General features: G+C 42.9%; 1 protein-coding gene across 1 annotated transcript; it reads right to left on the bottom strand.

Moving 5' to 3' along the window:
- Positions 1 to 316: 316 nt before the first annotated feature.
- Positions 317 to 1492, bottom strand: LOC137898142 (general transcription factor II-I repeat domain-containing protein 2A-like). Its single transcript, XM_068742139.1, has one exon. It carries the CDS (start codon positions 1490 to 1492, stop codon positions 317 to 319), a length of 1176 nt encoding a protein of 391 aa, XP_068598240.1.
- Positions 1493 to 16160: the final 14668 nt, after the last annotated feature.

The following is a 16160-nucleotide window of genomic DNA, read 5'->3' as shown; positions in this document are numbered from 1 at the left end:
TTTGGCACAACAGTGTAAGGAGAAATGTAAATAGATTAAAATAGCAATGACACTGTCATCTGTCAAACCTGGTGATTGCATCTGTTTTTAATAAATTTCACTTGAAGGCGTAAAGTTAAAGAAATCAACATTTATTGAAAAAAGACAATCACTTTCAACATTCAAAACATATCAAAACACGAAATATTAAATCTCAATAATTTCTGCTGCACTCATTTTTGTTCCGCTGTGCATAAATGCGCACTTAATTAAAAGACACACTTTCAAACTTTCCATATGCATTTTTTTTATAACAGAACATACGAACTCACCAATTTCAGTGGGAACAGTGTTGTTGGTCTCCCTTTTTTGCCAGTGCATCAAAGTCTGGAGTTATTTTTGTTGTGGCAATTCTCAGGATAGATCTGAGATGTTGGTCCGTTAACTTTGATCTGTGACGGGATTTATTGATGTTCATGACGCTGAACGTCTGCTCACACACGTAGGTCGAGCCAAACAACACCAGCATCTTCTGTGCTGTCCTCCGAAGGTTTGGAAATGTGGCTTCGTTCAGTGAGGCATAAAAGTCATTCAAGTTAAGAGACTTGAACGTATCCTTTAAGGCGGAGTCGGACTGAAGATCGATCAGTTCCAACTGCAGCTCCTGCGGTGCAGTTTCAGGGTCCTGGGACAGGGGACGAGACACCAGCTGCAGTGATGTATCAATTTTTTTAAAATCAGAAAAGCGACTGCAGAATTCTCTGTGCAGGTCGTCCAGTGATTTGCAGTGTTTCTTTGTGTTCCGGATCGCCTCTTTCTGCACGACTAGTGGGGGGAAATGTCCGAAAGATTTTTTTGACATTTGTTTGGAGAATAAAATCAGCTTGGTTTTGAAGGCGGTCACATTTGTGTACATGTTGTGCACAAACTGATCTTTCCCCTGTAGCTGCACGTTTAGCTCATTCAGGTGTGAAAATATATCCACAGCAAAAGCAAAGTCACAAAGCCAGTTCACGTCACTCAACTCGGGATACTCTTCGGATTTCCCCATTAACTCCAAAAACGAGCTAATCTCCTCTTTAAGCTCCCACACTCGTTTTAACACTTTCCCCAAACTTAACCAGCGGACACGACAGTGGTAAAGTAGGTCCTGGTGATCCGCATCGGTTTCCTCCAGGATTGTAACAAACTGACGATGATTAAGTCCCCTTGCTCGTATGAAATTAACAAGTTTTACAACCGGATCCACGACGTGATTAAGCTGCAATACGGACTTACACAGAGACTCCTGGTGAATGATGCAGTGAAGGAAAATAACGTCCTGCTCAGGGTTCTGCTCTTTCACTTTATCCTGGATTCTTTTCAGCAGTCTGACGTTTTTCCCAGTTAAATTTGGCGATCCATCCGTGGTGACGTTGGCAAGTTTACTCCAAGGCAGCTTCATCCTCTCGACGACAGCGGAGACATGTCCATACAAGTCCTCTCCTCGCGTTTTCCCCTTCAGCGACTCCATGCTCAAAAGCTCCTCAGTTATCTCAAAACTGTCGTTTATCCCTCGGATAAAAATTAGTAGCTGAGCAGTGTCTTTTACGTCGTTACTTTCATCCAGTGCCAGTGAATATAACTTAAAGGTCCCCGCCTTTTGACTTAACGTGCTCACTATATCTTCATCAATCAGTTCCACACGGCGAGTCACTGTCCTGCGTGATAAACTGATTTTTTCGAACTTGCCTTTGGTCTCCGGAGACACGAGACTTGCTGTCTCTACCATGCACTCTTTCAAAAACTTGCCTTCGGAGAAAGGCTTGCTAGCCTTCGCCAAATTGAACGCCAGCAAAAAGCCGGCCCTGGTACTTGACTCCTGAATTGAAGTTTGACGGTGAAAAAAATTCTGCTGAGTCTGTAAATTAGCCGCCAACCTCTGTGCAGTAGCCTCCCGTTCTTGCGGTGATTGCTTGCTAGCGTAGTTAGCATGCTTCGTTGCAAAGTGACGGCTGATGTTATATTCTTTAAAAACCGCAACGGCTTCTTGGCATATCAGGCATACAGCCGTAGATCGGATTTCGGTGAAAAAATATCTTGTGGTCCACTCTTTATTAAAAACTCGGCCCTCGCCGTCTACCTTTCTTTTCTTTGGTCCGCTCATTTCTACAGGTCGATAGCAATGAGGAAAAAGAAACTAAAGCAGTGTAGGTATTACCCTGCTTTAGTTTCATTTACCCCTTTTCTACAGACGGGGTTGATATCTATGGGGAATAAGAAACTAAAGCAGAGCAATACACTACACGCCACGATGGTCAGTGCGCCATCTGCTGGTGAAACATGGGTATTGCAGGGGAAAAAATGAAAGTTATTATTTTGAATTTTTTGGTAATTGGACAAGTTCGGCGGGCCGTATTGAAGAGCATAACGGGCCGTATACGGCCCGCGGGCCGTGGTTTGCCCATGTCTGGATTAAAGTCTACTTCCTGCTGCAGACTGCCGCCTTTCAGATGTGTAAAGTTTGCATCCATGAACATGAAACGGCCGTTGTTAGCAGCGTAGTCGGAACGCCCTCCTTTCCCCCCTAACAGCTCCACTCCTATCTGCAAAACCGCTGTCCCACAAAATCACTCTTGTTCCTGCCATTGTTTTCCTGATTGCTTCCTGTACCTCTGAGTTTGGCCTTAAGGATAACATTGATTAGGAAAAGACGACACAGAATCAATTCAGGGTTTTTTATTTTATTTTATTATTATTCTCTGCTATGCTCTATTTCCAAAACTATTTCTAAACCACAGGATCCAATTAATGTCCAAACAAATCGGCAATGCCAGGAGCTAAGCTTAGCCGCAGGGTCAAGCAGCCTCAATCTAATCTCCTCAACAGAATTACATTTCCTCCATCATGACCCCATACCTGGTGTCCTCTTCGCGGGCCGGAGAGAGCTTTTGCGTAATCACATGTCATTGCAGTGGGATAACCGTGCTGCCAAAAATGAAACGCCTGCAAAGTTTAATGAGAAGAAGTGCCTTGGTTCGATTTTGATTCTTAATGTGTCAGATGATCATGTCTTTGATGTGCATTTCTGTGTCTCTCCTCTTCTCATTTTATTCCGATTCGTGTTTGCAGGGAATTGAGAGGGAGATACAAACACGGGAATGAAATACCTGAGGCAAAAAAATAACATTTAAAAAAATGGGACTTTACACTTGAAAGTGGAAAGCATTACTTATGCATTAGGTAAATCTTTGAAGAACCCGCACATTTCCAGATTCCTTCCCCAGAAATAATACAGATAAAATCAATTATTCATTTATAAATGTTTATTCCACTTCAAAACCAGGATGACATGGGCCTTGATGTTGAGAAAACTGTTCCTGAAGTAACCCCCCGCTTGCAGCGTCCTCAGTGGGGGGGTTTGTACTTTTGTTTTGAAGTCATGCAGAACTGTCCCAGAGCATGAATTAAATGCACAGTGATTATCAACAGACATAGAGTCGGTGCGTGTTTTCACTGATGTTAATGTTATCGACCGATGTTTTCATCGAGGGCAGAATGATGTCGGCTCCTCCTGGGTTTTGTTACAAGTGAAGCCAGCGTGATCATCGAGGACACGGAGGTTTTTACACGTGTTTCAATTATTATTATGGATAGTTACTAATGGAGCACCGGTTCTGTGCAGGGCTGTCCACAGCACGCTCTATGGTTTGGGTGTACATGATTAGAACCTCGATAAAAAAGCAGCAAACGTACAAACTCAGTAACTGTGGTGAGCTAATTGGTTGAGAATTGCACATTCTGACGGAATTGAGCTGAAACCCTTATAGTGTTCAAAATGAACTTTTGAAATTAGCCAATCGAATCATTGTGTTAATTTATTCAACGATATCGTCTTGCAATCCAAATTCCTGCTGAGGCCTTAATGGTTTGGACCGATAATGGAACATATCTGAGTTTGGAAATGAGGTTCTAAGCCCTAATAGTGTCTGAGGTTACGTTTTCATCACTTGGGGTGCGCTTAGTAACGTGCAGTGGCCTGATCATTTAGTCTTTTATCTGTGATTCCCATCACTTGGGGAAGGGGGAGGGTATTCTCGAAGGATCCTCTGTTGACGTCTTGGTGCCAGATACCGCAGCACATCTTCAGACGTCCAGTTGATTCCATGCCTCAACAGGTCAGGGCAAAAGTGGCACCTACACAAGCTGAGGCAGGAGGTCATAAGGTTACGGCGGATTGATGAAAACAAACATCAACATTTTCTAGGCCGGAATCAACAAATGTTCCATTGTTGTCTTGGGGAGCTTAAAAATGCAGAGCGTCCAGCTCAGATATATCTTAACTATTATGTATCATTATTTAAATCCCAGTCAGCACAGAAGAGGCAACAGCACCTAGTCGCCAATGATGTAAGTCGGAAGATAAAGGGACACGGTTGGCCATAACAAGTCTATTTCAGTCGGCAAGATGGTTCATTTTCTCCGTAAATGTTTCATTCCACAATTCATCTCTGACACATAAATTGTATTTGAGCCGGATCTTCCAAGGGCTAAAGTGAAGTCCCTCCTCTGCAATGCTAAATGACCTCTGGAGCAATTTGATTATGACGTCTTGCTGACAGACAGATTTATCGCAGCAGTGGCGTCGTGTAATGGATACGAGCCCGGCTCTGCTGACGGCAGTGAAGACAGTGGGGGGGGGGGGGGGAGAGTCGAGCAGCGCCGGCAGGGAAGGGACTGGACTTGCTGGATGTGTCATCTGTTTACATGTGTGTGTCACATGATAAATAAATAACAAACGAGTCTTATTTCTTGCAGCCCTAGTAAAAGGTGAGTTATGGTTTTGAAGTGCCGTCGGCATGTTAAATTCACTGCAAATGGATCCTGGAGGAGCAGTTTTACCGCAAAATTGTAAACACTCATTACAGGGCAACAACAAGACAGGCGTATTTAAAATGTTACCGCTGAGGCTGAGCTCGTCTTCCTGGCCGCCTGTCTGTCAGCACATGACTGAACCCCGTATCGCACGCACAGCGGAAATGAAAGGAGGCTTGACTCTCGTGACGTTTGGGTGAAGACCCGCATCACGTCTGGAGTCTTTCCTCGCCGGATGGACGGACCGGTGTTCACCCTTCCACGGACGGAGACCTCTGCCGGGGCAACACGTGTTGATGTTGCTCTCACGGCAAAGCTTTTCAATCAATCATGGGTTATTGTTTTTTTTAGCGTGTTTTCGACAGGGATTTGGGGGGGGGAGGACAAAGGTGAGTTGAGAAGGGGGGGAGCTTATCTGTCAGAAAGTGCATCAGGACAGGGAGGAGTCATTTGACTGGCCCCGACAGGTCGTTCACTTTGCCTCCTCTGACAGATGCTGCTGTCAGACTGACGGAAGATTCGTTTCTTTGTTGTAGGCAAAGAGAAGTCACTGTCAAACCACTGCTTTACAATTATTAGTTATTTTTACACGGTACAAGGTGATAATAATAATAATATGCTGTTTTTGTTTATCGGATCACCTTCAAGTCCGACAGGTGAATAAAGGTTTAAACTAGGAAAGTACGCGGAGAGCGCAGACCTCCGCCGAGCACCCTAAATGTATTTTATCTATATTTTTAGATTCCTTAAACATGAAAACAAACCTTTAGCAACTGGATTTGCATTGAGGTCATTATTAGTTTAGAAGTTATTCATCAAAAGCATCACTTTCAGTAATGGCGGTTTCTTCTGGATCTGGATCCAGAGCTTTTCAAGATACAACAAATCCGTTTGTCCACTACTAATTCCACAGTGTCTTGGCATTCCATTAAGATCCAGCAGTAACTGTTTTAGTTATGTTGCTAACAGCTAGACAGACAGACAGAAAGACAGACAAATCAACAATCAAAAACGTAACCTTCTTGCAACAGCAAAATATCCAGTTTTTCATGTGTTCGGTGTCGTTGCTCTTATTTTGAAAGTTCATCGAAAGGGTCCGCCGATGCACGCCGTCTGTTTCTAAAAGTGAATATCCTCTCAGCTCCTTCATGGAAGCAGGATCAATACAAACTGGATCAGCTGCCCTGATGTATTTTGACAAGGGCCCTGCAATGCAAGGGAAATGTGTGAATAATTCAAAAAGAGTTGAAGATGAAATGGACAGCCTTTTTCACTTTCAGATGGGTCTTTTATCATCTCTCAGAGGGCATCAGCCATCATCAGAAGCAATCAGTCCCACATTCACGCGTTAATAGAATCTCCAGCGTGGAGACGGAGGTTTAATCACCCTGCTTTTTAACTAAACGCCTCGTAGTGCACGCGATACATCTCATTGCATTTTAATGTGAATGAAAAATTAAATTTTAGGTTGTAAAACTTCTTACATGGGTTTTTGTTGTTACTTTAATAAACCATCATCATTAATCTTCGACTGAGGGAAAACTGCATTTGACTAAATGAAACGATGGTAATGACTAACTGAGAAAAAACGTTGCTGTCATCAATATGTGTCCCCGAGGAGTGCAAAGCACGCACACGGCTGATTTCCTTAAAGGCAAACTTTTAAATCATCAGCCTTTTTAACTATATTGACCACGTATTTTAGAAGTGTATTTATTCTGCGAACCGCCGCTGCTGCTGCAGCACCATTACTCAAACATAAAGCAGCGTTTTATGTCTACGCATCTTAAGGAAATTAATGACTGGTATGATGCAAGTGTTTTGCCTCTTTTGCACAGAATGTTCCCACATTTCTTGCACAGAGAGTTTTGTGGGTTTTCAGATCAATTCGATTAAATGCATGATTTGTTGCAGCCGGTGTTGATAGCTGTCTGTTTCTTTGCCTTCGACTGCTTTAATCAGCGGAAAACTCATTATTGGATATCACAGACTTAAACGCAGACTACGCTCTTTTGTAGAAGCATCTGCAAGCCCATAAAATATAGAGCTGTCAGTCGCTCACAATCTTAATTACTGTATACTCCAATAGCTAAAACCCAGAGATCAAACTGTCCCTTTGAAACTGCCCATTTGCACTTTGAACTATACAAAATAAGTTAAATTGGCCATTTAAAGCAAAAATATTTCTTTCTCGGTTGTGTTCCCTCAGCGTGTTTTCTTCGAAGTGCCAACATAGAGACTGCCGACGCGATCAATAGATCACGATCCATGAGGACCGGCGGACAGCGGCGTGAAATGTACCCGACCAGAATCGCTCGTCGAAAGCAGCCACTTAAGTCCAAAAGAAAATGTGCAGGAGATTGATTGGCCAGCCAAAAGCGCGCCTCTCAGCATTATTGTAGGTCACACAACCATAATCGAAACACTGGAGTAAATGCCTCGGAGTCGGGACTAAACACGCAAACCTCCCGGAGGCCAGATAGCTCATGGAGGAAATGCTGCATGTAACCAACAACCTGAAAACAGGAAAGACGGGAAAGCCCACCGGACTAAAGGAGACTCTTCACCCAGCGATGTACAGATGGGCCTCGCTTAGCGACGACTCGGGGTTACGGCAGGCTCACGGAAATGTAAAAGTTTGTGTTTAGTAACGAGGACTCACTGTTACGACGAGCAGAATGCACTGGCTGCGGAGTTATGAGTGAGTACGTGCCTATGTACGGTACAAATGGCCTATATGTGCGCAAATATACAGCCGTTGCTGGAGCCTATCCCAGCTTTCCTATGGGCAAGAGGTGGGGTACACCCCGGAAACGTCGCCAGCGCATTGCGACGGGGTCTTCCCAACCTAGCTCCGCCGTTAAGTGAGGACCAGCAGGACTCCCCAATGTGAAGTCATTTCAACAGTGGTTACAGCATAACCTGCAGTTATTGCATCAAGGCAAACTTCCTAGTACCTACCTATGTATTCCATGTGTGGCAGTTTCTATGAGACACCTTGTTCATCATCAGCTGGCGCTACAACTGGACTGCATGCAAATGCACAACATCTGAGGGAACTTTATTAGGGCGAAAGGCCGAATGCCGACGTAGGACTTCACGAAGGACTAAGCCTTTAAAAGCTCCCTGTTTACTGATGGGGCATGCATTTCCTTTCATTTCCATCAAGATGCTATTGCCAAAGGAAATGCTGACTTGAGAGGCAGCCACTTGAGGCTCACTGACTCAAGTGGCTTCAAAGGTGGCTTGCTGCTGAGAGCCTTGGAACCGACGCCTGGTCCCGAGATGCCTCCAAAGGGGCAGCAACACGACCCCTGAGTCTCCAGGCTTCCCTCAGAAGTTGCAACCAGGATCCCACAATCCTCTCAAAGCCCGGAGTTAAACCACCATCTGTTATTCCTGTAAGCGTACCTGCAGTCGGATGAAAAAACCTGATGCTTATTCATTAAAGCGAAGTGGATTTCTTGAACTATATTGCTATTACTGATAGATACTCCGGATTCTGTTATTGATTTTTAGTCAGTATCAACTAAATTTAGATCAAATGTTGTCCTTTAAAAAGCGGACGTGTGAGATTCTCATTATATGATATAATGAAAGCTGGATTAAACCCGTCGCTTCACTTTACATGTAAACATGCAGCGGTTAAATATTGACATTTTTACAGTGAACCCTTTTTTTAGACTAACCCTAAAACCCTAAATGCACTTATTCTATTAATATTTAAAATAAACATCTGAAATATTTGTTCATGATCAAACGTCCTACTGCTTGAAGGGAGAATCGACCCCCCCAGAGAGGATCTTTAATTCTTGTTGCTGTCTCTCTTTCGCCGTGGAGATCTTAAAATCAGACACACACTGGTGCCTGATATAGACCGACACAACACAGCTGTTACAAAATTGTCCACATGATCTGCAACAGAAGTCCCCGTCCATACGGAACGTGCCGCTTAGTGGAATTGCATTGTTTTTGCAATTTACACAACGCATTTCAGAGATTCATTGCATTTAGTAATCAGGTTGTTTTTCCTTTTGACACACGCTGGGTTTATTTGTTTGATTGCCACTTCTATTAAGAAACCGTCTTGAGAAACTGTCCTCATATATGACAGCCCAAGGCGCTCATATTAATATACTTTCCCCTGCAGCCATACATGTTTTCCTCCACAGTTGCGTTCAATAAACATTGAGTTGGGGTAATTATTGTGGTTCTGGGGGGGGTGGGGGGAGGGGGGGCAAGAAGCCATGATGCAGGTGTGCATCTTTACAGGATCTGAGTTTTTAATATGCTTCTGAGGCATAAATTGTTGTCAGCATCAGGAAATATAACACAATCGGTTAACCAAAAGCTTTATGCAGATACTCCCTGTTATTGCATGTTATCTTTATTCATTGCACTATTGCTTCCTCTGTCAAAACAGACAATCATGTTGAAGCTGGCAACACAGCAAGTATTGCGTGTTGCCCACGCTGTGATACAAGACTTCTGCCATCCTCTTCAAAGCAATGCTGAGCAATCCACTATGAAGGAGCGCAAATTAGAACCCCCAGGGACACGGGGCTAACATACAAACTCTGCACAGGTAGGATTAGAACCCGGTACCTTCTTGCTTTGAGGCGACAGTGCTTACCACTGCACCACCGTGCCACCCAGTATATCATAATTCCTAATTAATGATGCACACAACTGAAATGTCATACATCAAAACGGTGATTAATGGCATCCAGAATTGTGGACATTTTGCCTCCAGCTGTTCTAAATGGGCGATTCTTTGTTTTGTAGTCGCAAAGAATAATTTCAAATCATTAGAATCTTATTTCAGTTGGTTTTGTATTGGCGGGGGGGGGGGGGGTCAATGCATTTTCAATAACAAAACCATTCAAAACGTCAACATGCATGAACGTGCATGGTAATTTGCATCTATCTATCTGAAATGTAATAGAATTGGCACTGATTCAATCTAAAAGAGAAATTCCATGCCCACTAGTCATTCCTTTTTAAACATGTTGAAATATAATTGCACATTTTTTATTATTCTCATTAGCGGAAAAAAGAACTACTGATATCTAAAATTGAATTAAAGGCATTGAGATTTAATATGTCCAACTTACTTTTGGCTCTGCCTTGCTGTGTGCTTCATCCTCTGCTTAGGCAGAAGGCAAACTGGGAGAACTGGCTTTATCTAATTAAGACGTTATCATTCCTCTGCATCTCCTTTGGCGTGAAGCCAGTGATTTCTGTGGCTAACAGACACGTGTGCCAAGGCTATCTCATTGGCAGTGGAAAAAAAGCAGCAGCAATGGAAGTTGATAGAAAATGAAAACACAAGTATGAGCAGTTCATTATTCATGGAATGTTTTAGCCATCCTTGCAGCTCAGTCGTTTCCAGCACTTTTGTGTAGAAGTAAAATATCCCAACAACTATTTGATGGATTTGCCTCCTTTCATTGGGCCCCAGAAGATGAATTCTAATGACTGTTAATTATATAACTTCTCATTTATCAACATCCTCAACTTCTAATTTTGTTCAGCACTTTGAGTTCGGCCCAAAACATGTTCAGAAGTAATTAGCATGATTCTAGCATGCTAAAGTCCAAATGGTGACACTCGGATGGTGAACATCACACCTGCTACATGAACGATGAAGCTTCATAATCTCATGTTACACAGCCTTCTCACTGCGGAACGATGCACCTTCATTATTACGTCTAAACTCAAATAAGATTGCTATCTTTAATGTTTAATCAAAGTTCCCTCTCCTTTCCCATTTTGCCTAATTGCAAAACTTTCACATTTATAATCTTGTGCTTGTGGATAAAAATGTTTGTTCACTTAAAATATCATCTCTCCTCTTTTAAAAATGTGCTGGCAACATTTCTTCTCGCATAACGCTTTTACTCGCCCTGGTTAATTGGGAAAAAATGTGGGAATGAACTACAGTGAACTGAATCATAATAGTCTCGTCTTCAGCCGCTCATGCAAAATCCAGGTCACGGGTTCATGCTGGAGCCTATTCTGGCTGATATCAGGTGGGAGGCGGAGTACATCCTGGATAAGTCTCCAGTTTATCGCAGGGCCAGATCTATGTCAAGCAAATTCAATTTTATTTACACACCGTATCCCATTACTACTCATTTCCTTCCATATATTACTGGTATGGTATTACTGGCATGGAAACATCCTTCAATACATGAATAAAAACTACCCCAAAAAAAACTTTTGATGAAGATTTTGTTTTAATCATAGCCCTTTGTTTCTGTTCAAGGTTTCTGCCTGTTAAAGGAAGGTTTATCCTTGCCTCTGTCTCCAAAGTGCTTGCTCTTGTGGGACAATTTGGATTTATCTTTCCCTGCTACACCTGTAGAGTGTCTTGAGACAATGATCTGGCACTGTGGAAATACAAATGAGTTGAATTGTTGCTCTTGGAGGTCACTTCTGCACACAATTTATTGTTCTTAAATGTCTGTCTGAAATAGAAGGGATTAGTTTCCCTTTTATTAATGATAAAACCATAACATAAGCTGTATGGCGGGGCCATTCAGACAGGACTGTAGCACTCTCCCACCACCTAGTGCATACCACTATAAACACAGCCCCCAAACAATCCCTCCCATTGCATGCAGCCTTACCCTGGCAGCATGCCATGCAAGTGAAAGTCACATCTGTGGATTCAGGTGAGCAGGTTTGAGGAGGCGGGCGTAGGCTGGAGAACAGACCAATCAGCAGCGTCCTGGAGACAAACACAAATACATGCACACAGATAGGGGGACAGAGAACACTGCAGGGGAACACAGGAGGAAATGGGGAGGGAAGAGTGGTCATGTGATTTAAGATGAGAAAATGTTTAATTTTATTGATATGGAAATACGTTTTGCTTGTACAATACGAACGTTTCCGTTGGCACGAGTGTTGGATTGTTCATTTGTCATTGCACTCCAGACACAGCACACTGTTTCCATGCTGACGTTGTTCTACACAGATCTGCCTCATGTGACCCAGTAAGTAATGCGGTTGGTTGGTTTTAATTGACCTGTTTCTCCAAGAAAATGTTGTTTCCAGCTGGTTGAACATTGAGGTCTGGATTTTCATTTGTAGCCTTTGCCTGCACAAAGTAGAGAAACTCCATCGAGATCCGGTCCTTTACCATTTCCTAGACTAGAGTTTCTGGGTTTTCACGGTCTTTTCATCGAAACAGGAAAGAAAAACAGATTTGCCCAAGTCTATACAGTATATGCATACAGTGTATTTGCTGCTCTGTGTTTTTCTTCCGCATGTTATCTCTTTGCCGAACCACGGGCCCTCTGAGAGTTTAACTACTTTCAGTTCCTACAAAGCCTCCAGACAGGTTTTTTTTTTTTTTACTTCACATTTTCTGTCTGTTCTCTCCAGCATTCTCAGTTGCCCCGTCTTTCTGTTTGAGCAAATGAATTCCCCCATGACGGTAGGGGATGTGATGTGAGAGCAGCAATCGGGGGTGCTTTAATCTCAGAGATCCATCCTGGAGGTTTGTGCCCCGCCTCGTCGCTATCTGTTCAAACAATGAACTTCACCAGCAAGATGACAAGGATTAGAGCACAGCTATTCGCTCACTCGTTTTTGTCTCACTCCATCTCCCACCATTTAATGCTCGCTTTCTCTCTCTCTCTCTCTCTCACTCCATCTCCCCCATGCCACTATGCTTTTCTCAAACCCAGCAGCCTTCAATTTAATGTGAACAGCTGCATCGCAGACACAAGGAGCAGTGATGTAATAAATGTTCGCAAAGAAATGCCTCTTTCCTGATCTGATAATGAACACTGCTGCTCACACACACACACACACACACACAAACACAATCGTGATGCGCACATTTCAAGTGTGTGCAACAATACAAAACAACTGGAGATCTGATTATTAGTAAGGCGCACAAAGCGCTGTTTTGATGTCACTTTGAAAAATTAAATGAGTGAGAGCCGTGACAGATGATGGTAACAGGAGTGCAGCGCTCAAGTGAAACCTCATGAGCTGTGAAATTACCTTTTCAGACATACTGCGTGAGATGTGTTCAACGTTTACATTGGAATGATCATGTTTCAGGCTTCAGATTCCTGGAGGGATGGATGGATGGAGGAGGTTTTTGAAACTTGTTTATTGATACAGGAGAGGAAATACTGTGACGTAGAAACTACATACCGATGAACCATTCGTAAAAACACTCACAAGTGTGTGTGGGTAACTCGATGGAAAAGGAATTTTCAAAGTATACGGTAATCAACGAGAAGAGCACTCTGAGTGTGGAGACGTCTGCCAAGCACCTCATAATGTTGATTTGATTTGCCATTCCTGACGCAGCCCTCCGCATTTATCCGGGCTTGGGACCGGCTCAAGGGAGAAACTGGCAAAGCTACATTAGCTTTGTTTTAAGCGGACAGCCATAAACATTAAAATAGCAGTAAAATAATCAAAACAGATATCTTAATATGTCAAAAACTCAAATCACTGACAGCAAGTGAGCCATTTCGCATGAATATTTATACAACAGATAGCAAGTCTATCTGATCCAAAGTGATTTTCTACATCAATCTTCATCATCACATCAAAAAGGCTTTAAAATCCCTGTATGGGTTGCCCTGATTTGTTCATCTGCAGGGTGCTGAGGACGATGAATGCCGAGCTAATGTGGGACATGGGCATAGTGCGGAATCAGCCTGGGGGACAAACATGGACTGTCCAGGGGTTTGCTTGAGCTTCTTCATCTCATTAGAGCAAAATATATCCCCTAGTTGTCCATCACTTCATGTGCACTGAGAAAAAGCATGTGAGAAATAGAAAGGGAGTTTAAGAGCTAAAAAACAAAAAAGATCTGAACACATAGATGCAAATGTTTTGTGGATAAGGAGATAAGTGAAATCTTAAGAGCCCCATTAGAGGAGGATCTCAGTGTGAAATGGAACAGTAAAGTGTCTTATTATCCCGGTACATGTGAAGTATCCAACATCTTTATCATTTGCCCATTAGCTCCAAGCTAAATCCCACTCTACATAGAGAATCGGCTGTGTTACATTATTGCAGCCATAATAGTTCTCTGGAGCGATCACCATACTTGCCATGTTCTTAAATTGAAATCCATTCCACATCCTAATGACAAAAACATAATGCAGCATCATCTGGATGGCTGAGCTTTGCTAGATTGGCTTGGTTTAAGTTTTTTTTTTTTTGGGGGGGGGGGGGGGGAGGTAAAGGCTTTGTTTGCTTTCTTGTGATCTCAGGAATAGAGAAAGCATTAGTTTAACTACTGGAGTGTGCAAACATATCGAGTTTTAAGGCTTATTATGACATCATTCTTGAAGACAGAAACTGTTTGCAGTATTTTATGCAATAATAAGTTCACTTGCTTCTTTTTGGCTGTAGCTTCACATTTATCCACAGAGATTACGGAGTGCTGTCAGTTTTTCCACAGTCATTCATGGCTACACCTCCAGCGTCTCTAAAAAATAGAAAAAGCCTCCATAGGTAAATGTGATAAATCAGTTTTTTGTTTTCTTTCCATTTTGTTTCACTCTCAAAATTTAATGGTATCTAAATTAGACCAAGATACATCTTCAGATTTTTTTCATGAAGATCCATCCAACAGTTTTTCCGTAATCCTGCTTAGATCCCGAACGTCTAGCTGCTCTTTAAATCTCACGCTTGTTTGATTTTTCTAAACTTAAATCCAATTCCTTCAGATTCACTATTTTAAGGATTAGCACGACCCTTGTATGGTTGGTCAGCTGGTTCATCCTATTTTCCTTCTTTCAGCTTTAGTTTCCAGTTTGTTGGGGTTTAGTTCTATGACTTGCTTCATTTGAACACGTCATAATGCGCCACGTTCTGCTGCCCTACTGAGGCGACAACATCGCAGGAACTCTCCTCCCAAAGCTGACAGCAGTACGAGACAGAAGAAAAAGGACTTTCTTCTTTTGCCTGTTTTTACAAAGCTTGTCTTCACCCCCAATTCAATTTTCCCCACCGATAATGACCAAGTTCATATTATCATGACAGCAGAATCATATTTATCAAATGAGCATCACTCGGGCAGTTCATCGTGGCACTGATTTGCTCGGCGGAGGGAGGGGGGCAGAAAAACAATAACGTTTCTGAGCTCTAAATTGTGTTTGCTGATAGCTCTAGTGTCGGCTGGCTGTTGATGGATATTTGCTCGCCGTGCTGTTCCCCAGGCTGCTCCGTGAAGCAGTGAGCGATAGTGTGATGCTCTTCTTAAACTAGTTCAGCCCGGCGCCATTCATCATCTGCAGCGCGACGGCGTCCACGTGTCTGCCAGTCACAGCAGAGATGCAGAGGGAGCCGTCGTTCGCAATGGCGCCGGGACGCATTCAAAGAACATGTGGTCGTTTTTTTTAATATGCCGTTGTTATTTCAGCTATATGAATATATATATATTGAATAACGGCCAATCTAATTTCAGCTCGGGGAGCGGAGCATTGGCGTGCTGACGCTGCTTGTTTCCAGTTTCAAACAGCTCTCCCATTCTGCAGCGCTAACGACTGCGCCTGTCAAACGCTCCGGCGTGCTTGTGTGCTGGAGTCAAACGTGTTTGCATAGCGTATTGTTAGCAGTTCATTTAAGGCTGACTTTGAATCTGCTGCCATTGGAAAGTCATTGTCCAAGGTGACCTCAGCAGCTCCAGCGGACATTTGATTTTTTTTGTTTTTTTGTTTTTTAACCGGCTTTGTGTTTGCAAAGCCCCATGCAAACACACACAAAGTTTTGTGAGTAGAGAGAGTTGTAGCGGGTCATGAGGGACGAGCAAACACCAAAATAGAACTGGCTGCCGCTCGAGTGTATTTTGAAGAGTAGTTAAAAAGGAGCATCAGTGTGTGTGTGTGTGTTACAGTACAAACAAAAAGACTCGAGGCCGGATGCACCAGCACGGGATTTTTATTTCCGGAGAATGATCGTGACCGTACGTTGCCTCGCAGAGCTGACCTTTGTGGCTCCGGTCCAACTCCAGAACAGAACAAGCCATCATGGTTTATTAGCTCCGCAGCAGACCAACGGTTCAAACAGACAGTTTCCAGAACAAAGTCTTCCTTCCGGAGAAATCTCACTGGAGCTGTTTGTTAGAGCTGTTTAGATCATTATTGGCACACAAAATAAAAGTGTTCGTTTCCATTTAAATGTTGTTAAGCACAAACTGCTGATACATAAGCTCATTTTATTTTAGATTTTATTTTCAAATGTAGGAACCATTTGATTGCAGTTCAACAGCCTAATATTTTTTTGTTTTGTTTGTGGGGAAAAAACAAATTTTAAATTGCTGGCACGCTCTTATCCTCACTTGA

This window comes from Brachionichthys hirsutus, chromosome 8, assembly GCF_040956055.1.
Source record: "Brachionichthys hirsutus isolate HB-005 chromosome 8, CSIRO-AGI_Bhir_v1, whole genome shotgun sequence".
In the NCBI taxonomy this organism is placed as follows: domain Eukaryota; kingdom Metazoa; phylum Chordata; class Actinopteri; order Lophiiformes; family Brachionichthyidae; genus Brachionichthys; species Brachionichthys hirsutus.
Note: the sequence above shows the minus strand (reverse complement) of the source record. Positions and strands in the feature narration are given on the sequence as shown.

Excerpts from the sequence above, each read along its gene's own strand:
- LOC137898142 (XM_068742139.1), bottom strand. The coding sequence starts at position 1,492 with ATGGAGTCGCTGAAGGGGAAAACGCGAGGAGAGGACTTGTATGGACAT.